Source organism: Pristis pectinata, chromosome 1 (assembly GCF_009764475.1).
Source record: "Pristis pectinata isolate sPriPec2 chromosome 1, sPriPec2.1.pri, whole genome shotgun sequence".
NCBI classification, from domain to species: domain Eukaryota; kingdom Metazoa; phylum Chordata; class Chondrichthyes; order Rhinopristiformes; family Pristidae; genus Pristis; species Pristis pectinata.
Genome location: NC_067405.1, coordinates 77,110,592 through 77,133,691, shown reverse-complemented (window position 1 = coordinate 77,133,691; position 23,100 = coordinate 77,110,592). Strand labels below are relative to the sequence as shown.

General features: G+C 44.6%; 1 protein-coding gene across 7 annotated transcripts in view; it reads right to left on the bottom strand.

The window, feature by feature from the left end:
• Positions 1–23,100, bottom strand: part of LOC127573531 (receptor tyrosine-protein kinase erbB-4-like) — an 843,473-nt gene that overhangs the window by 311,215 nt on the left and 509,158 nt on the right. For all 7 annotated transcript variants that reach the window (XM_052021850.1, XM_052021859.1, XM_052021885.1 and 4 more), the window contains exon 4: positions 16,666–16,800. In XM_052021850.1, the coding sequence (XP_051877810.1) occupies positions 16,666–16,800 (135 nt within the window). The remainder of the gene's footprint in view (positions 1–16,665; positions 16,801–23,100) is intronic.

The following is a 23,100-nucleotide window of genomic DNA, read 5'->3' as shown; positions in this document are numbered from 1 at the left end:
CTGACTCCTGGACCAACATGGAACCGACCAGCGAGGCTGAGGACGGTCCCATCCACATGGAAGCCTGACCAGCCTGACCAAAACATGTACCACCATCACTGATCATTATCATGACTGATCTTCTCTCTCAATACTATATTCCTGCTCTCTCCTCAAGCCCCTTGATGGCTTGTATGTCTAGAAATCTATTCACCTACCAACTTGTTACACATATGTGTGGCAAGCTGGTCTGGAAGGTTAGATTGCATGGGATCCAGGGAGAGATAGCTAATTGGATTCATAATTGGCTCGATGGTAGTGATGGTCAAAGGTTGTTTCTCGGACTGGAGGCCTGTGTCTTGTGGCGCACCACAGGGGTCAGTGCTGGGACCTTTTTTGTTTGTTATTTATATAAACGATTTTGATGTCACCATACAAGGCATGGTTAGTAAGTTTGCGGATGATACTAAAATAGGTGGTATCGTAGACAGTGAAGTAGGTTATCAAAAATTACAGGAAGATCTTGATCAGTGAGGTAAGTGAGCTGAAGATTGGCAAATGGCTTTCAATTCAGATAAGTTGAATTTTGCATTTTGGGAAGTCAAACCAGGGTAGGACTTATACAGGGAATGGTTAGACCCTGGGGAGTGTAACGGAACAGAGGGACCTAGGAGTACAAGTACATAGTTTGCTGAAAGTTGCATCACAGGTAGAGAGGGTGGTGAAGAAGGTATTTGGCATATTGGCCTTCATCTGTCAGGGCATTGAGTATAGGAGTTGGGATGTTATGTTGCACTTGTACAAGACGCTGGTGACAAGACCACACTTGTACAGTTCTAGTCACCCTGTTATAGGAAAGACATCATTAAAGTGGAATGAGTGCAGAGAAGATTTACGAGGATGCTGCCAGGACTCAAGGGCCTGAGTTATAGGGATTCATTGGGCAGACTTAGACTTTATTCCTTGGAACATACATGACTGAGGGTTGACCTTGTAGTGGTGTATAAAATCATGTGGGGTATAGATAGGGTGAATGCACACAGTCTTTTTCCCAGTGAGAGGGAATCAAAAACTAGAGGGCATTGTTTTAAGGTGAGATGGGAAAGATTTAAAAGGCACCTGAGGGGCAACGTCTTCATGCAGAGGGTGATGCAAATATGGAATGAACCTCCAGAGAAAGTGGTTGAGGCAGGTACAATAACATTTAAAAGTCATTTTGGGTAAGTACATGGATAGGAGAGATCTAGAAGGATATGGGCCGATTGGGACAAGCTTGGTGGGCACCATGGTCGGCATGAACGAGTTGGGCCGAAGGGCCTGTTTCCGTGCTGATGACTCTATGACTCTATCTTCGGTGACTTGGCCACCACAGTCTTCTGTAGTTGAGAATTTCACAGGTTTATCACCTTCTGAAGGAAGAAATTTCAGCTCATCTGATTGCTTGCATTGACTCTCAGGTGATTTGCCTGATGTGACTAACTTTGCACAACTTGTACATTAATAGGTCCTATCTCATAAGGAGACACTGGAAGGTGGTTTAACGCTGTAAGCTGTGGGTGGGCCGTTCAGTGGGAAGAGGGAGGGGTGGGCAGGTATATCCATGAATGTCCTGGGTAATGTCTGTGTTCTCGATTTGATACCCGTTACAGGGTACCAGCTCCTATTTCCCTGCTTAGGGACAGATATCCGTTTCTGAAACACTGCTTTAGTGACACATCAATTGCCCACGTAAATGTCTATAAGTGTGTTCTGCCCTGACGCTGGTCACCAGCGTCTCTCCATTACCTCGCCTTAGCAACACACAATCAGTGAATGTTTCCGGGTTTGGGTGGGGGAGGTGGCCAATAAAGGTGAGGAATAGCAACTTAGCCGATCTCTCCTTCCCTAGCTGGACATACTATGGACAATCGCACCATCCCCCACTGACTCTCCATCCTGAGTATTACTAACTCCACTCACATTGGAGGACAAACTTGGACTTCCTTGTGTAACCCAACAGCACAATCATGGTTTATTAACCCACTAGTTTGGATCACAGAAGAGGAATAATTGGAAATGGTGACTTACATACCACGTCCAGTGTGACTATTCAACCATCCTAAGGTGGCCAAGTTGGACAGTCACTGTTTCTCTGACTATGGAGTGGCAAACCAAGGGTCTTCATCTCAGAATAAAGGCTTTGTCATTTAGGACTGAGGTGAGATAAAATTTCCCGACCAATGTGTCTGTAGAACTTTGGAACCTCTGCTCAAGAATGCTGTTGGTTACTTAGTCATGGAGTGTATTCTCGACTGATAGAATGAAATAGAATTTAGGATGCAGAAGGAATCACTGTGGAGATGGATTGGGAAAATTAAATTGAGGCCTGCAGTGTGTTATGTATGATATTAGAGAGGTTATATGGCTGTAGAACTTAATGGTGTCATCATGAGTACATGAGGTGTGTGCATCGCATGCTAGAGTGCTTTGCTGTTAGGGCAGAATAAAGTCAAAGTTGCATTTATTGTCATATGTACAAGTACATGTATGCACAGCTGCAATGAAAGACTTGCAGCAGCATCACAGGTACAGAGCATCATATAAGCAGCATTCACATACAACCTTGACCCCACTCTTGTTTTAAAGTTCCTGTGCCCTCCAGTTATTATGGTGCTTAGAGCTTGCCAAGGCTCCCAGCATTCTGAGGGCCACCTGAAAACGCATCGTAATTGGTGATGAGGATAGTCTTCAGCGTGGATTTGCAATGACAGGTAAAGCCATCGAGAGGAGACGCTCATTGATGCACCTTGATGAAACTCTGTGGTTGCAAGATAAAGCCAGCAGAAAGAGGAGAAAGCACTCCTGAGCATCAAATGCACTGAGAATGGGCTCAGTGAGTGTGCAGTTGGACAGCTTGAACAGCAGCACGGGCTCTTCAAGCACACCTATTAATTTGAAAAGAATTAAGACAAGGTGGGCAGTTTGTGTCTCCAACGTAGTCCAGTGTGCAAACAGGTAGGAGGCTTGACTGAAAACCACTCTGGAAGGAAAAGAGAAGAAATGCCACCTCAAGATCCAGCAGACTTCACGGACAGCCTGGGGGTGTAGAGCAAGGTGCGTGAATCCTTCAAATCCTGGATGAAGAGGATAAAAATGCTTTTTAGTGGCCAAGAATATTACCGAGGCAGAAAAGAGCACTGAGACTCCTCAGGCGTACACTGCTGCAGTGAGTGAATCAAAGAAAACATATTACCCACAGGGATCAGCTTCAGAGTGGAACACACACTCACTAAGTTAGTTGCTCTGATGAAAGCTAAAGTTATATCATTTATAGAGGGAGTCAGAAATCTGGAAGAGTACATCAATCCACAACCTTGTGAGAGAGCAGACATAAAAAAATCCACACGAACCATCAGAAGCAACGAGTGATTTGGCGGTTGCACTAAAAACTTTGGAGAGATTTTAGATTCTGCGTTGAGTAGCAGGTTCATCTTTCAGCAACTTAAAACTAACTTATTTACTCTCTAAGAGAGAGAGTTGAGAGGAACGCCATCAAAGTGAGTATGCAGTGTAAGTTATAGAGCCGTACAGACATACAGCATGGAAATAGGCCTTCGGCCCACCAAATCCGACCATTAAAGACCCATTTACACCAATCCTACTTGAATTCCAGCTTCAAGTTTCTAAAAGTGAACATCACCAATTGTCTGTCCTGGTTCAACCACATAGACACCACGGCCAAGAAAGCTCACCAGCACCTCTACTTCCTCAGGAAGCTGAAGAAATTTGGCATGGCCCCATTGACCCTCACTAATTTTTATCGATGTACTATGGAAAGCATCCTATCCACATGTATTATGGCTTGGTATGGCAACTGCTCTGCCCCTGACTGCAAGAAACTGCAGAGGGTTGTGGACACAACTCAGCACATCACAGAAACCAACCTACCCTCCATGGACTCTGCCTCGGAAAAGCAGCCAGCATAATCAAAGACCTCACCCACTCTACACAATCTCTCTTTTCCCCCCTCCTAACGGGCAGAAGATACAAAAGCCTGAAAGCATGTACTAGTAGGCTCAAGGACAGCTTCTATTGCACTGTTATAAGACTATTGAACAGTTCCCTAGTACGATAAGATGGACGCTTGACCTCACAATCTACCTCATTATGACATTGCAACTTATTGTCTACCTGCACTGTACTTTCTCTGCTACTGTAACATTTTATTCTGAATTCTGTTATTGTTTTACCTTGTACTACCTCAATGCACTGTGTAATGAATTGATCTGTATGAATGGTATGCAAGACAAATTTTCACTGTACCTCGGTATGTGTGACAATAATAAACCAATTTACCAATTAACTCACCCAGATTCTACACTGACCTACACACATGTGGCCATTCACAGTGCCCATTAACCCACCAACCTGCATGTCTTTGGGAGATGGGAGGAAACCAGAGCACCTGGAGTTAACCCATGAAGTCACAGGGAGAACAAGCAAATTCCACACAGAGAGTACCCGAGGTCAGGATTGAACTTTGGGTCACTGGAGCTGTTCCACCCCCAGCAAATATGTATGGTATACAAATAACTCATGGGGTACAGGGTGTAATGACATCCTTGGCACCACGCACAGGAGTGCCCTGCTATAGGGCCAGGACACATTAAGCACCCTGGTGCTTTGTAGATGTTATTGTGGTTGGAGCTTGCCAGCAGTAGTGTCCATGGCCCACACCCAAGTGCATTGCAGGGTGAAGGACTGTATATTATTTTATTGAATGTTGAGGCACGCTCAGGAATCTGTCGAGCCTGCTCTTGCTCCAGTTTCATTCTCACATCGGCCACATTGTTTTAGAAGATGGACTCACTGGCTACCTTTAAATCGGTAAATTGGTTTATTATTGTCACTTGTACCGAGGTACAGTGAAAAACTTGTCTTACAAACCGATCGTACAGGTCAATTCTTTACACAGTGCAGTTACACTGAGTTAGTACAGAGTGCATTGAAGTAGTATAGGTAAAAACAATAACAGTACAAAGTGTCAAAGCTACAGAGAAAGTGCAGTGCAATAAGCTGCAAGGTCACAACAAGGTAAATCATGAGGTCATAGTCCATCTCATTGTATAAGGGAACTGTTCAATAGTCTTATCACAGTACAAGGGAAAAGCAATAACAGAATGTAGAATATAGTATTACAGTTGCAGTTACAGAGGAAGTGCAGTGCAGGCAGACAATAAGGTGCGCACTAGGGGACTGTTCAATAGTCTTACAACAGTGAGATAGAAGCTGTCCTTAAGTCTGGTGGTATGTGCTTTCAGGCTTTTGTATCTTCTGCCCAATGGGATGGGGGAGAAGAGAGAATGCCAGGGGTGGGAGGGGTCTTTAATCATGTTTGCTGCTTTACTGAGGCAGCAAGAAGTGTAGACAGAGTCCATGGAGGGGAGGCTGGTTTCCATGATGTGCTGAGCTGTGTCCACAACTCTCTGCAGTTTCTTGTGGTCTCGGGCGGAGCAGTTGCCATACCAAGCCGTGATGTATCCAGTTCGGATACTTTCTAAGGTGCAGACAAGGTTCATACTTACAATAATTTCACAAAAGAACTGGGAAACAATTGCAATGGCAACCGAAAATTTAACAACCAAACTCCATTTCTAGAGTCATAGAGTCATACTATCTGCACTGCACTTTCTCTGTAACTGTAACTGTAACACTATATTCTGCACTCTGTTATTGCTTTCCCCTTTGTACTACCTTGATGTACTTATGTTTTGAAATGATCTGTCTAGATGGCATCTAAAACAAAGTTTTTCACTGTACCTCAGTACATGTGACAATAATAAACCAATTCCAATTCCAAGCAGGATGGGAACAGGCCCTTCAGCCCACCAAGTCTGCACCGGCCATCAAGCACCCATTTACACTAATTCCACTTTCCTTCAGCATCCCCCTCAACTCTCTCTCCCAACCTCCATTCTCCTGCCACCTACCTACACCAGGGGTGATTTACTGTGACCAATTAATTTATCTGCCAGCACGTCCTAAGGACGTGGGAGGAAACTAGAGCACCTGGGGAGGGAAATCGATGTGGTCAAATGGAGAATGTGCGAATTCCACACCGACAACACACAAAGTTAGAACCTAATTTGGGTCGCTGGAGATGTGAGGCAGCAGCTCTCTCTGCTCCTTATAGGCAAAGGTAAATAATGATCTTCTGCACTGTTTTGTGGGGTTTTCTCTGCAATAATGCACTCTTTTCTCTTGCTTCCTGGAGTTCACGTAAGACACAGCTTCTGGCTTCACATCAACCTTAAGACATTATGATGTTTATCGGACGCCAACGTGTATTGCTCCATCAGTCGACTTGGAAGGGAAAGCAGGGAAATGGGACTAATTGGATATCTCCTGCAAAGGATTGGCAGAGGCACCATGAGTTGCCTCCTCCTGTGCTGTGTGGTGCAGACATCTAGCGACACAAGATAAAAGCAGGCACAATCGTAAAAGGCCACAATCAAGCCCAGCCATTGTTCGCCTGTCAACCAGTGAACCTCCCTTTTGGGCTGTTTCTCGCTGCGGAGGTTACAACGATTTGCCCTTTTTTGGGTCAGTTTCTCCCTGGTTTCTCCAAAATGATATCTCATTTGTTCCTTTGATGGGTTCAAAAGTTTATTGCTGTAATTACACATCTTGTCACAGGCCTTGTTTAAGTGTCACTTTGTTGCCGCATTAGAGTTCATTTGAGGTAATTATCTCTGCAAACTGCGGCTGGCTGGCAACGCCTGTGTATAATTTGCTGTCATTCCACGCCATCTGTTTATTTGTACCATGCTTGTATAGGTTGCTTGTTCAAAATACATTCTAATGTTAATGCACTTCGCACAAAGCAAAGATGTCTTCATTTACTCTTGTTCTCTTTTCACATATTTTTCTGAGGCGTCTTTTTAACGTTTTCAAAAATAAATTTCCCAGTCTTTAGCGATCCCAGTCAAAGCTCACCAGCCTGCACAATGGGTCACTGGAAATCCACTTTGAGAGATTTACCACATACAGTAAAATCTTCCCATCTGCCACACCAATTTTTTTTCCCATTCTCAATTTGTAAATGAAACCTCGTGCTTAAATTCCATATCCAGTTCCAAAACTTACTGTTTATGTAGGTTTGTAAGTATCTTTTTTATTTTTATGTTGTGCTCTCGGAGTAATAAAAGTAAGGTTTATATAGATTGGTACAATATCATAGGCCGAAGGCCCCATACTGTGCTGTGCTGTCCTATGTTCTCCGTATAAGGGTCCACTTGGTTTCTGATTGTTTTAACTCATCTATGCTTCTAACCCCAATGATTTGCATATCTGCTTGCACCAAACTTCCCCTGAAATCTTACTATGTCCTCTAAACTTACTCCCAATTACTGCAGTTTGCCACACTCTCTTCTAGCTGCTAGTGCTTCCTGCATAGTTTCTACCAGGTTTTGAGTCACGTTTGGAGTGAACTCGACACAGACGCAGTGGGGCCGGAGGGCCTGTGCCTGTGCTGTACTGTTCTGTTTTATGTTCTGTGAACAGCAGTGAGCCTTGCACATTTCCTGGTGACATTCCTCGCTAAAATTCCACAGTCCAAGATCTTTGCTTTTATCATAACTATTTTGTGTGTGAAATATTACATAGACATCGAACAGAGAACAGGAACAGGCCCTTCAGCCCATTATGTTGTGCCGAACTAATTAAACAAGTAATTAAATGCCTAATTAAATTAATTCCTTCTGCCTACACAAGGCCCATATCCCTCCATTCTCTGCACTATCTAAGAGCCTCTTAAATGCCTCTGTCATATCTGCCTCCACCACCACCCCTGACAGTGCATTCCAGGCACCCACCACTATCTGTGTAAAAAACTTGCCCTGCACATCTCCTTTGAACTTACTCCCTCTCACTTTAAATGCATACCCCCTAGTATTAGACATTTCAACCCTGGGAAAAAGATACCAGTGGTCTACCTATGCCTCTCATAATTTTATAAACTTCTATCAGGTCTCCCCTCAGCCTCCGCCACTCCAGAGAAAACAAGCCTAGTTTGTCCAACCTCTCCTTATAGTACATGCCCTCTAATTCAGGCAGCATCCTGTTAAACCTCTTCTGCACCCTCTCCAAAGCCTCCATATCCTTCCTGTAATGGGGCAACCAGAATTGAATACAATACACCAGATGCAGCTCAACTAGAGTTTTATAAAGCTACAACACAACTTCTTGACTCTTGAACTCAATGCCACGACTAATTAAAGTAAACATGCCATATACCTTCTTAATCGTCCTATCATCGGGTAATGTTTAACATGTGTTTTCTTTGTTGTATCCTGCAAAGTCATAGTCATAGAGTCATTGAGTCATGCAGCACAGAATGAGGTCCTTCAGCCCACCATGTCCATGGCGACCATCAAGTACCCATCTATATTAATCCCAGAGTTTGACAAGGGCTCTGGGAACGAAGGTGGCGGCCTCAAAATGGATCAGATCCTCAACTGATCCATTAAACCAACACAGTGTAGCAGACCTGCTCATATCTTAAGCAAAAGCAAAATTCTGTTATACAAGGCACAAGGCTTCAAGCACAACGGCTTGGACCTCACATGCAAGTATATGCACAAAGGTCATTTCTCTGCCACTTCTGAGATGAGGGAAGACTGAATCTTTAGTTGTGGCGTTAGGATTAAGACTAAGAGGATCACATAAGGGGAGTGGTGTGGGGGCAGGTGGTAGGACGACCTGGTCATTGGGATTCAAAGATGGGACTGTCTGTGTGGTGGTCAGAGATGTGATTAGGCTGAAGTCAGGGATCTTAGGTTGCAGAGAACATTTGGAGGGAGGAGTGGTGTGACCTACCTGCAGGAAGATTATGGGCTGGTTCCCTCAAGTTGGGCAAAAGCAATCCCTACCTGTTCTGTCACTGTCAATCACAGGCCACAGGCCATACATACACACACACATGCTCTCACACACACATGCACATACATACACACACACACACACACACACACACACACACACACACACACACACACATGCACACGTACACACACATACACACACAAATGAATTTTCTGAAGTCATCCCAGGACGGTTATTGTATGATATTTAATGTAACGCCCTCTGTTTAAGCACATCAGACACATGAAGTCCCTGGAACATTTCAGTGAATTACAGGGTCTAACCACGAAGGATAAAGAAGAATTTCTAGGCCACTACCTACTGATGAGGATCATTTCCTCATCCTCGCCTACAGGTGAGTGGGATTAACAGAAGCACATATTTTCCAACGAAAGACTTGCATTTGTTCTGTGCCTTTTGTGGCCTCAGAATGTTTCACTTTGCTTTGCCAAGTGTTCCGATGTGTTCACAGGACATAGCCACCAGATGGGTTCTACAACTAATGCTCAGCTTTCTCCCACCCCACCTTGATCTAAAAACAAAACTTATTGTCATTGCCTGACAGTGGGTGATTCACTAGTGAGCAAAAACAAAGATTGTAAAATCCCCAAGAAAATTAAATGTTTGGAGAAATTGAAGGAAGTGTATATGGGGACAGTCAGCCTATGAAGGTCAATGAGAAGGTCAAGCAATGGGCCAAATGTTTGTTCAAGTTTTAAGCTATGGAATCTGCTGTGCAGTAACAACCTGATAGTGAGCTTGTGCAATGTTATTTTATTAGGTTGAGAACAATGAGTTGAATGTTCACATAATGTGAATAGTCTATCACTAGCACTGACTATTCCAAATCCATATGCTGAACCTTATGTGCCCCTCTTCACTACTAGGTGTGGATAAGAATAACAAGACTGAGGTTTGGAACAGAGAGTGCTGTGAAATTCAGCTCTATTTTCGTCGTTTTTGATTTTCCAAAACCAAACTGCTCTCGTGAGAATTAGAATGTATTTACTATTTACTCTTGCTAAATGTCAGCTGGTTTAGTAAACAGCATCCCCAATTTTTAATAATAGCTAGTTGGATTCTCAGAGGAATCTGTTGTTCATTATGGCTGCATGCTTCAGCAACCAACAGCACAAAAGCAAGGCAGCCAATGGCTTTGACCTTCCCATGATAAGACTGAATATGAAATATGCCTCTTGTGTTTCACTAATATGTCAGAGCTATTGTGAAATGATCTCACCCCAGCAGGGAATTCACAAGACTTATTCAGCAATAACAGCTGTAACCGTAGATCATGGAGTGTTAATTAATGATCTTTAATTACTTATCAGGAGCCGTAGAAGCAAACCCATGTGCATGGCACTGGATGGTTGGATTAGACAACCGACATGAAAGCAAGTCACCTCGCCCACACCATATTAGTTTAGGTGTATGGGAGTATTTTGCTTAGAGTTGGCATATAGCCTTAGAGAATCCTCTCACAAATGGTGCTTCTAACCACCGAATCAAGTCTGCACAAAAGTGGCTCACCTTGATGTCATACAGCACAGGAACAGGCCCTTCAGCCCACTGAGTCCATGCCAACCATCAAGCACATTTTCATTATTCCCATTTTATTCTCCCCATGTTCCAATCAACCGCCCTCCCAAAATAAAATTCTGCCACTCATCTACACACAGTAGGAGCAATTTACAGTGGCCAATTAACCTACCAACCTGCACGTCTTTGTGGGTGTGGGAGGAAACTGGAGCACCTGGGGGAAACCCATGCGACCACAGGAAGAACGGGCAAACTCCACACAGGCAGCACTGGCAGGTGGGATTGAACCCAGGTCACTGGAGCTGTGAGGCAGCAGCTCTACAAGCTGCGCCATTCTGCGTCCCATTTTTGCCCTCAGTTTAATGGACTTCAGAGCTGAGAGATCACCCTAACAGCTATGCCTATTGCCTTGGTTCTTGCTATTCAGGAATGACTGGGGTTTGAAATTTGATGAAGTGAATCATTTGGTCAAACAGAAAGGTAATTGAGGCTCCTTTGACCAGTCAGTGGGGGACATTTATTAACAGGCTTTATTAGCTGGTGACTTATCATTAACATTTCCTTTAGCACACTCACTATAGGTCCTCCCCAGTTTACAAATGCCCAACTTACATACAGCTCGTACGTACGAATGAGCACTTGGGAGACTGGCGGAATGGCTTTGCTGGTTGCTTCGGGGCTACAGGCATCTTCTGCCGTGTGGGAACTTGGTTTATGGCTGCATTTCTGCCTTGCGAATGGGTTACAAGCATGGGGAATGGCAGAGAATGGGAGAGGGGGAGAGAGACATAGGGAATGGGAGAGGCACAGGGAATGGGAGAGAGAGACAGAGAGAATAGTAGGGAATGGGAGGGAGGGAGATAGAGAGAGAGAGACACGGGGAATGGGAGCGAAACAGTAGCACAGGGAATGGGAAAGAGGGAGAGAGGCAGGGAGTGCGAGAATGGGAGAGAGACACAGGAATGGGAGGGAAGGGGAGATTCAGGCAGAGCATCAGAGATATGGAAAAGGAGAGCAGGTAGAAAGGGAGAGGTGGGGAAGGGAGATGTTTGTGATTGAGAGTGAGTGTCCTGTAAGGCAAGGTGTTTAGGTGCACTTATCTGTTGTTTCAACTGAAGCAGGTCAACACCATGTTGAGGTTATATTTACAGCAACAGTAAGATCTGGGTGGAAAATGTACAAAGTCATCGGGCAGAGGCTGGGTTCAGTCCTGACGTGTATTATATATATCCAAACAGCCCTCTGGTGCAACAGTGGGTTAATGCCAATATTTGCTCACAGGTATTTCCAGCCCACTCCAAGGCTCAACCATTTCAGGGCTTGAGTTGTCACCCTGAGTTGCTACCGAGCAGTGGTACGGCAAAAGTTCTCGAACTGCATTGCTGATAGTGAAGAAGATTATTGTAGATTACAGGGGGATCTTGATCAGTTGGGAAGTGGGCTGAGCAGTGTTAAATGGATTTTAACATAGATAAGTGTGAGCTGATGCATTTTGGAAAGTCAAACCAGTGCAGGATTTATACTATGAATGGTAGGGCACTATGGGGTGTAGTGGAACAGAGGGACCGAGGAGAACAAGTACATAGTTCATTCTAAGTAGAATCACAGGTAGACAAGGTGGTGAAAAAGGCATTTAGCATGCTGGCCTTCATCAGTCAGGGTATTGAGTACAGGAGTTGGGACTTTATGTTGCAGTTGTATAAGTTGTTGGTGAGGCCGCACTTGGAGTACTGTGTACAGTTTTGGTCACCCTGTTGTAGGAAAGACGTGGTTAAACTGGAAAGAGTGCAGAAAAGATTTACGCAGATGTTGCCAGGACTAGAGGGCCTGAGTTATAGGGAGAGGTTGGCCAGGCTTGGTCTTTATTCCTTGGAACATAGGAGAATGAGGGGCGACCTTATAGAAATGTTTAAAATTATGAGAGGCATAGATAAGGTGGACAGTAGCAGTCTTTTCCCCAGGGTAGGGGAGTCCAAAACAACGGGGCATAGATTTAGGGTGAGAAGGGAAAAATTTAAAAAGGACCTGAGAGCAACTTTTTCATGCAGAGGGTGGTGAGTATATGGAATGACCTGCCAGGGGAAGTGGTTGAGGCAGGAACAATCACATCATTTAAAAAGCACTTTGGTAGGTACATGGAGGGGTGGGGCTTAGAGGGATAGGGGTCGAAGGGTGGGCACTATGATCAGCATGGACTGGTTGGGCCGAAGGGTCTGTATCTGTGTTGTATTGCTCTATGACTCTAAGTTGTGGGCGCTGCCATCATGCAGAGATGTTGGAATTGCTTCCCAGATGCTGGGCACAAAGGTTATTAAAAACCTTACTGCTTGACAGAAGGCAAGAGGCTCGTAATGTGTTGGCCCTTACTCCTTCCTCAAACAACACCAAACTCCATTGGCAATTCATCCAATTGCTGCTCAAAGGATCTTGCTAATTATCCATCACATCTGCATACACAATTAAACCTTTCACTTCAAAGCAATTTGTTTTATATGAAGTGCCTCGGATTCTGCAGAGCGATAGGATATGGTTCCATTCATAATTGCAAGTCTTTCTTGTACAGTGGAGTTGTCCAGGAGAATTTGGAAAGTAGCCACAGATGTGACCATGGCAACAGCGATTTTCCCTCAGGCTCTAATTTTAGTAGAAATCATAGATGGCATTGCCATGAAAACCAGTCAGAGGCTGCTTGTGGTGAGTCAAGCACAGGTCAGGAGGTAAATGGTATTCCTTCCATGTGCCTAGATGTGTGTAGGTCCATCAACACTAAAGAAACTCAATGCCTTCCAAGACAAAGCAGACCACTTGATTGGCACCCAATCCACCTCTCTCTGCCACAGGCACATGGGAGCTGTGGTGTGTCTGTGTGCGCAATCAATGAGATACCCTGAAGCAACTTACAAAGGCTTGTTCAACAGTCCTCCCAGTTCTATCACCCCAGCAGGTGCAAGGAAACACAACTACCTCCAGTTTCCTTCCAAGCCACACTGCATACCACCCTATTTTAAAGGGGAACTTGCTATTGTTGGAGCTCCATATGTGCCAGAGATGTGGGAACAGTTTCCACTGATGGACTTCAGGGCACCAAGCGTTGCTCCATGCTGAGGTTCTACATGTCCCTAGTGTCAGAAAGGATGGGCTGGCCCTGTTGCTGTGCAAAATCCCAGTCAGCTGGACATACCTATCCTTCGTCAATATGTTCATTCAGAAAACACCTTGGACCACAAGTCCATCAGGCAGTGGTCTGCATGGAACCTCCTGCAAGCACTGAGGGACAAAGGCACGGTGGATCCTGTGGGATGGTTCCCTGGGCAGACTGCCCAGATCATCTGGCCGAATAGCTCATCGCCAGAGCTCACCAACAAGCACCAAGACCTTGCCTGGCTGGAGGTGATAGGGGACCCTCCCTGTCAGATCCTTCCTGTATGGTGGGAATCTCACTCCCGACAGATGCTGCCTTTGGGGTGGCTGCAATGAGGATGAGTCGGTTGCCCACCTCTTAGCAGACTATGTTTTTGCAAAGAGGGTCTGGAGGAGGATGCAAGGTGCCTTGTCTCAGTTCATCCCGAGCAGCTGCGTAACAGAGGACTCTTTGATCTACGGGCTATTCCCAGGGACACACACAGAGACGGGCATCAGGCGGTGCTGGAAGATCATCATCTCGGCGAAAGATGCTTTTCGGTCTGCCTGAAACTCGTTGGTCCGCCAGTACAATGTGATGTCCGTAAGGGAATGCTGCTGATTAGCACGTTCCAGGCTGGGCTGGAATACTTCAAAAGCAGGGGATAGGAGAGTGGGAGAGGGACGCAGGGAATGGGAGAGAGGGAGAGAGTCAGGCAGAGTGTCAGAAATGTGGAAAAAGAGAGCAAGTGGAAAGGGAGAACTGGGCTGCAATACAGGACTGCAGTCTAAGGCCCTTCTGCTGTTACACATTGAGGAGCTAAGCTCTGTGTTAAAGCCTCTCGTACACTTGAAGTTTGTATCATCCTGGAGGCTACATGAATTGTAAAGGTGCCCTGTACATAAAATGTACTCACAGTACTAATGAACAGACTGAATAACATCATAAATGTAAAGAAAGCCATGCACTGTTTCTGTATTTCCTGTATATACTTTACGATAATTTTGAAATTTTGAAAAATACAGAACACAATAAAATATTCTAGGGTGTAGCAGTATGTGTTGAGGGGCGCACTGAAGCTTTGCGCAGCCAGTGCAAAGGCTCGGCATGGACGGACCACAGTCTAAGGTCCTGCCACCACAGGACACTGGGGATGAGCCCTGCGTAACAGCTCCAGGATGCATTGTTTAAGGAGGAAACGTGAGTGGCATTGACGTATTGAGAGAGAGAGTATTGAATTAATGGTAAAATAAATGTAGAGAAAGATATGTCGAGATTATATTTAATGGATTTATTATAAACATAAATTATATTTTTGGAATTCAAGAAGGCACGGGAAATGGAACTTTTTCTCAAATATGCTTTTGCTAGGAAGGTCTGGGAAGAGATGCAAGGGTATTTGTCGAGCTTTGCCCCAAGCAGCTCTGTAACACGGGAGACATGAGAAACTGCAGATGCTGGAATCTGGAGCAACAAACAAACTGCTGGGGAGACTTAGCAGGTCAGGCAGCATCTGTGGGGGGGAAATGGAAAGTCGATGCTTTGGGTGGAGACCCTTCATCTAGACTGCTGAGTTCCTCCAGCATTTTGTTTGTTGCCCCATAACATGGGATTCTGTGCTATCTGGGCACTCACTGAGATAAATATCAACTGTTGCTGGGAAACCATCAACACAGTGAATCACACCCTCAGGTATATGTGAAACTCTACAACACACTGGGACACTCTAAGATCAGGACAACACACTGAGGAAATGTGCTGAAGCGAGGCACAAGAACTATAAGGGCTCTGTGGGGAAGGACCATTGCACTCAGTGACAAGAAAACATGTTAAGATAACATGAACCATGTGATCTACGGTTATACATAAATGATAGCTGATGATGTGCTAATAAAGTAATTGGAAGAACATGGCTAATAATGAAAATGTCTCAATTGTTTTATGTGTACATATCTTTGAATTTTTTTGAATAAATTATTTGTTTGAAATTAAAAAAATCGAGAAGAGTTTGGACCACCATCATCGGACATAGAGCAGTGCAGCACATGAACAGGCCCTTCCACCCACAATGTCTGTACCGGACACGATGCTGAATTTAACTAAATCTCTTCTGCCTGTACATAATCCATATCCCTCTATTACCTGCATATTCGTGTGTCTAACAGCCTCTTAAATGCCACCATCATATATGCTTCCACCACCACCCCTGGCAGCCGTTCCAGGCACCTACAAACCTCTGTGTAAAAATCACTTGCCCTGCATATTTCCTTTAAACTTTCCCCTGTCTCAGCTTTAGAACTTGACATTTCCACCCTGGGAAAAATATCACTTCAAGAGCACATAGAGATGGGGAATTCAAGACCAGTGTTGATAATGGCTAATGGCATCCTCATCCCAGGACTGTGATACAAATGCTGTATCTTCTCAGGCAGGGCTGCTAACTGTACTTCACATTCTCATACCTACATTATAAACACCTACCACTAACCTGCAACCAAAGAAGGACCCCCATTCATTGGTTCAAAAACACAACATTGGTCTATGAACACGAGCATGTGCCAATATCTCTAAGCATCTTCCCAAGACAGGTGCAAGACACTGTGCAAAGTTGAGTGTTAAGATCACAATTTCACTGATAACGTCAGTCACTCTATTTTTATTCACCAATCAGAAATGCAATGTCCGATACTGTTTCTGGATTTGCACATCACCACATTTGTTGAGTGGTGATGCTATCAAACCCCACTGTTTCACAGCAGCTGACAATAATGCCGAGTAGACTTATTAGATCAAAAAGCTGAGCTGTCTAAATAAACCAGCAACCTCATCAATCACTCACAAAATTGGAGACATATGTGCTGCTTCCCCCATCAGAGAAGCACTGGAGTGGAGTTCCTGGTGTGTACACCCTGTGGAGGATTAATTCCCGAAAAGGTAATCCAGAGAGTGTGGGACTCACAGGGAGCAAGTTGGGATATCATGGGCCCTGAACTTAAACTGTCATATACTTTGAAGCTGATAATATTATCTTATAGGCATAGGATATAAAATGGAACCAGGAAAGGGATAAAAGCATCCAGCGATATGATCCTGTCCAGGCAAAGGTAAAGAGGTGTGATACTTACATGTTGCAGTGGTGTTGGTGGGGACGATTATAATGTCCGCAGTGCGAGGGTCACGCACGATATCTTGCCAATGAATGGTGTTGACATAGCATAGAAACTTGTTCTGGTCAATGTAGATGCCTCCATTCAGGATTTCTGTAGAACAGGATGCAGGGTTGAAGTTAACCACAATTAATAAACACAGTGACTTCCACTGTAGCTATAGCAACCTACTTCAGACAACAAAGGTAGAAAGAGTATCTTACAATCCCCAAGATCAGTCTTAAGTTCTCTTCATTTCCCCGAGAGATGACCGCTACCCTACTGAACTTGGCAGTGACCTCTGGGCACTTAATCCAGTTTTAGTCATCAAGTTCAAGTTTATTGTCATAGGCATACATACCCAGGGTATAAATGCCATGAAAATTAGCTTTTTGCAGCAGCAGCACAGTACATCAAAAACCTGTCAAACATAAGTTAACATAAACCTAAATTAACATAAATTATGCATCATTTACACAACAAGATAAACATAATGACTCTAGTGCAAGTTGAGAGAGAGAGTTGTATCACTGTGATACAACTGCTCTTTTGATCTTCAGTGAAGGGTCTCACCTCACCTTGGTTTCTTTTGATAGAAGTGGAATCAAGGATTTAAACTGCACCTTTAACTTAATCTGAATGCTTCAAGGTAACCTGTACTTTTACAGGGTGGTTAAGCAACACAGTGAGGTCACAGATTTACAGACTAAGATATAAACCCATGGCCAGGAATCTCCCCACAGATAACCCTGCACCACCACTTTAATATTGCTGCAAGTGGAGCCCTTGGAGTAGTATAGGAACTAGAGTGATAAGGAAATTCTTGTCCCATAGCTACAGATTCTGTGTGGGACATGTGTAAGAAGCATACAAACTGTGCTGAATTGTTAAGCTCACTTACATTCAACAAACCTGACACTTATTTTCTTCTCAGTAATGTTTCAGAGCAAGGGACGTATTTTCCCTGAGCCTACATGATGCTTCACCCAGTGAGCACCTGTCAGGGGCAGCTGGGCTTCCTGTGAGCAGTGTGGCTGCAATCAGTCAGAAGACTGGTGGGTGAAACCCTGCTCATTTTAGAAACTTTATCTCGAGGTCCAATTTAAAAAAAATATTTGTTCCCCCCTTAATGTTGTCTCATTATTTCTTCTGAAGGTGGTGGCCATCTTTAACCAAGTGTGGATTCTTCTTGTATGAGGCAGGGCAGTGAAAGTGGCTGAGATTTTTTTTTATTTGCTTCTCAGGATCTGGGCATGGCTTGGAAGGCCAGCATTTATTGCCCATCCCTAAATGCTCTTGAACAGAGTGGTCGCTAGGCCAACGAGCAATCTACTGGAGGAACTCAGCAGGTTGAGCAGCATCTGTGGGGGAAAAGGAACTGTCAATGTTTCAGGTTGAAACCCTGCCTCAGGACTGATTCCAGCATCTACAGTTTCTTGTGTCTCCATGGTTACAAAGCCATTTCAGAAGGCAGTTGAGAGTCAACCACAGTCCTGGGTCTGGAATCACAGAGGGACCAGGACAAGTAAGGACAGTAGGTTTCCTCCCGTGGTGGGCATCAGTGAACAAGACAGGTTTTTATGATAATCCACTGGTTTTGTGGTTCATTATACCCCATCCGCTTACTCCAGTCATTCACAGATTTGCAACAACAAATCTGACCTCCACTCCTGAACTGCTAACCTCACATACTGTTTATACACCATTTTCTCATTCTTTTTGTGTGGCATGAAAGGCCGTTCAGCCTATCAGGTCTTTGCCAGCTCATGGTGAAATCCCATCAGTCCCACTCCCCCACTGGCAGCATGTTCCCCCTGTAACCTATTCTCTCCCACATGCTCTATGCTTAACAAGTGTGGGTCTTCAGTAGAGAATGAGATCATGGTGCGCCCTCAGGGATGGTCCAACTGGGTGCACCCTCAGCTCTGAGTCAGGAGGTCATGAGTCGCAGCCCCAGGTGAAATGCCAGTGTAATACTGATGATGTGCTGCACTATCTGCGGCACAGTATTTCAATGAAATATCAGAGTTAGGGATGTATTTCCCAACAGCAACTTGCATTTGTACAACACCTTCATCATAGTGAGACATTCAAAGGCACAGTAACAACTAAATCATGGAACAGAGAACAGTACAGCACAGGAACAGGCCTTTTGGCCCACGATATCTGTGTCGAACATGATGCAAATTTAAATTGCACATCTGCCTGCATATGGTCTATATCCCCCAATTCCCTGCTTGTTCGTGTGCCTGTTTAAATGCCTCTTAAATACCACTATCATGTCTGCTTCTACCACTTCCCCTGGTAGCATGTTCCAGGCACCTACCATTCTCTGCCTAAAAAAAATTGCCACATAAATCTCCTTGAAACTTTCCCCCTTTCACCTTAAACCTATGCCCTCTAGTATTTGACATTCACACCCTGGGAAAAAGACTCTGAATGTCTCTCTTGTCTATGCCTCTCATAATCAAGGTAAATAAAGAGAACGGAGAGTGGTGCAAGCACTCAACAGGTCAGGCAGTGGCTGTGGAGAAAGAAAGAGAAAGAGAGAGAGACAGACACAGAGTTAATGTTTCAGGTCAATGAAATAATTCACCCAGTTAAGCTTTCATCAGACATCAGGGGCTCCCCACATCTGCACTTGAGTTCTGATGAAGGGTCTTCAACCTGAAACAATAACTCTGTCTCTCACTCTCTCTCTCTCCTCAGATACTGCCTGACCTGCTGAGTACTTCCAACATTTTCTGTTCTTATTTCAGATTTTCAGAACCTGTAGGCTTTCTTTTTGGTTTTCAGCTTGTTCTGAATAGCTTGTTCTAAGTAAAGCCTTGTTCAGTGGAGAGAGGTTATGAGGAAAAGAGGATGAGGCAGGTGACTCTGGAGTTAAAGCCTGATTGTCAAAAGCTTCAACATCTAAGGTGGATAATAAAACTGAGGGAAATGCAGCATGGTTATCAGTGAACTCTCAGCAGCAGGAACTTAGTTTGAACTTTTCCCTTATGAAACACCTTTACTTGGGATAAGCTAACTCAACACATCTAAGGAGTTGACCTGCAGCACTTGCACTGCAGTTATTCACCCAGTCATTCATCCTGATTTGGAAGTATTTTGCCTACCGTATATTCTCATTGGGTCTAATTCCTGGACCTGCTCACCCAGCAGCTCTGTGGGAGCACCTTCACCTGAAGAACTGCAGCAGTTCTAGAAGTCAGCTCACCACCTCTACTCCAGTGCAACTAAGGAAAGGCAGTAAATGCTGGCCTGGCCAGCAGCTCCTACATCTCGAAAATAAATTAAATAGAAAGGTTTGTCTCAGTCACCCATTGTGCAGCAATAATTAAGGAGAGAGCTCAGAGATTCTTCCTTGGTCGGAAGCACTTTATGATAACAGAAGCTGTTAGAATCATTGAGTCACAGAGTAATACAACACAGAAACAGGTCCTTCAGCCCAACTCATCCATGCTGACCAAGGTGCCCACCCAGCTAGTCCCATTTGGCCTGTATCTCTTGACACCTTTCTGATGCATGTACTTACCCAAATTACTTTTGAATATCATTATTACACCTGTCTGAACCACTTTCTCCGTCGGCTTGTTCCGCATACTCACCACCCCCTGCATGAAGAAGTTGTCCTCAGGTCCCTTTTAAATCTTTCCTCTCTCACCTTAGACCTATGCCCTCATAGTTATTTGTTCCCCTTCCCTGGAAAAGACTGTGTGCATTCACATTATCTATGCCCCTCCCATGATTTTATACACTCCTGTAAAGTCACCCCTCAGTCTCCTACGTTCCAAGGAATAGAGTCTTAGACTGCCTAACCTCTCCATATAACTCAGGCCCTTGAGTCCTGGCAACATTCTCATATATCTTTTTTGCACTTTTTCGAGATTAATGATGTTGTTCCTATAACAGGGTGACCAAAACTGTGCACTATACTCCAGGTGCAGCCTCACTGACAACTTGTACAGCTGCAACATAATATCCCAATTTCTATACTCAATGCCCTCACTGATAGAAGGCCAGCATGCCAAATCTACCCGATCTACCTGTGATGCCACTTTCAGCGATCAATGCACCTGTACTCTTAGGTCTCTGTTCCACAACACACCCCAGGGCCTGACTACTCACTGGATAAGTCCTACCCTGGTTTAACTTCCCAAACTTGTGACCAGCCTCTGAAATTCAGTTCCATAAAAGTTAATAGAACTTAGGAAGAGATTACAGTGCATTGCTGCTTCTATGTAGAGTATTTAGCACCAGTGACCAGACATCAATTTCTGCTCAATAGTGTTCCTGAAATATTGAAAGGAATCATAAATCGTGTCAATGCACAGCTGGTTACCATAATAACCTGCGGTATCAAAACTGAGTTGTCTAGGCTCTAGTACAGTCTGGCTTCAGACAAAGGGTATGGAAGCTGGATGCCAGGGGTCAGGTGATTGTGACATTTTATGAAATAAAATGGAAAGTTATCCGAACCAAAATTATGCAAAGCAACACGAGGGGGCAAAGGTAAAGGCCTCAAGAGCCTGGAACCACAGAGAATTCAAAGGAAGATGGTTGTGGAGGACACTGGCTCTTCATCTCAGCCCCAAGATGGCAAGGTGGTGTCAATGGGCAACCCCTCTAGCTGATGACCTCTGCTCATCGTGTGAGGAGGAGTGAGGCACCACCACAAAACAGCCCCCATCATCATCCATCCTGGAGACTCAGGGGAAGTGGGGGCAGGCCAGAACCTGACTCTTATTGAATACCCCCACCGTGTGGCTCACACCCTGAGCCCACAGAGCTTCACCCCACCAGCTTCACCCCCCTGCCTCTCCCTGCCACCCATGTCCCTATTCCCCTCACTCTCACCTTCCCCTCTGGCCCTCCCCTGACTCTCACTGACCCTCACATCCCCCACCCCCTCACTCTCCACTCTCCTCACTCACCAATCTCCCTCCCCATCCACTCACCCACCTTTCTCTCTCTGCTGTTCAGACTGATTCCTGACTGACTGCACAAATGGTCAAATTATTCCACAAGTATCTGGAGACCTGGGCTAATAATCCAAAGATATGAGTTCAGCTCACACTATGGTCAGGGAATTGAAACTCAGTTAATTAAATAAACAATGAAATAAAAGGCTAATATTGCCTTGGTTAGCAAGGGATTTGGGATTAGTTCAGGAAAGTAGTGCTGAGGTAAAAGATCAGCAATTGAATGGGGGAATAGGCATGAGTGGCCAAATGGCCTCCTCCTGCTAACATTTCTTATTTTCTTATGTCAGTGATGGAAACAAAAGGATTGGTGGAGAAGCCTAACTGGCTCTAGTATCTGGAGAAACAAAGGACTGCAGATGCTGGAATCTGGATGAAAACACTATGATGCTGGCCAGGCAGCATCCGTGGAGAAAAGCAGGTGGTCAACGTTTCGGGTCAGGACCCTTCTTCAGGATTCAGAACCCTGGCTCTAATATCTTCTGAGGAAGGAAATCTGTCTTTCTTCTTCATTCTGGTCGATGTGTGACTGCAGACCCACAGCTGTGTGGATACCTTTTAACTGCACCCACCTCATTAAATGGTTACCTGGGTGGCAACACTCATACCCTGCACATTAACAAAGTGTACATTCCACGCTTCCCCACTTCCCTCAATGCCATAGCTAGTTTCAGTTCTGGAATTACTGGACTAGCTAGCATCAGCTGTCATCAGTGTGAAAGAGTCCACATTTCCAACAAGTTGTGCATGTGGATCAATTTCCCAAGTTCACTGCTGAGCCTGGGATTGGTGTAAAGAATCAGAGCTTCCCAGCTAGTGGGGACAGTTTCTGCACTCTGAAAATTCAGTCAGATCTCTCTTCTGATCCACAGAGATTACAGCCCCAGTTCCTGTAATCTCTCCTCCAAAATTAACTCTGGACGACCACACACCTTCCTGGTAAATCTGTGCTGCACTCCCACAAATGACTCTTCATTCTTTCCCAGGTGTGGAGTCTACAACAGTTCTCCAAACTACAGGTGAGGTCTAACTTCTATCTCCAGAAAAACCTGTACCCCCTGGGCTGCAGGACTCTAACTATGAAGGTTAATATTCCAACAATACTTGGGATTATTTACTGTAACTGCCATGACAACTTAATGATCTATGTACAATTACCACAAAGTCTCCTTGATCTCCTCTGCACTTGGCTTTGCAGCAGTTGGAAAGTATTCTATTTTATCCTTCTTTTATGTCCAAAGTGGACGGTATTACATTTGCCTTGTTGAATTCCCTTTGCCACAGTGTTGCTCATCCACTTAAAGTCATTCACTTTGGTAAGAGGAATCAAAAGATAAAGTATTATTTGAACAGAGGAAGACTGCAAATGAGTGGAGTGCAGAGGGGTTGAGGTGTTCTTGTGCATGAATCATGAAAGAAGTGAGCAGCTATA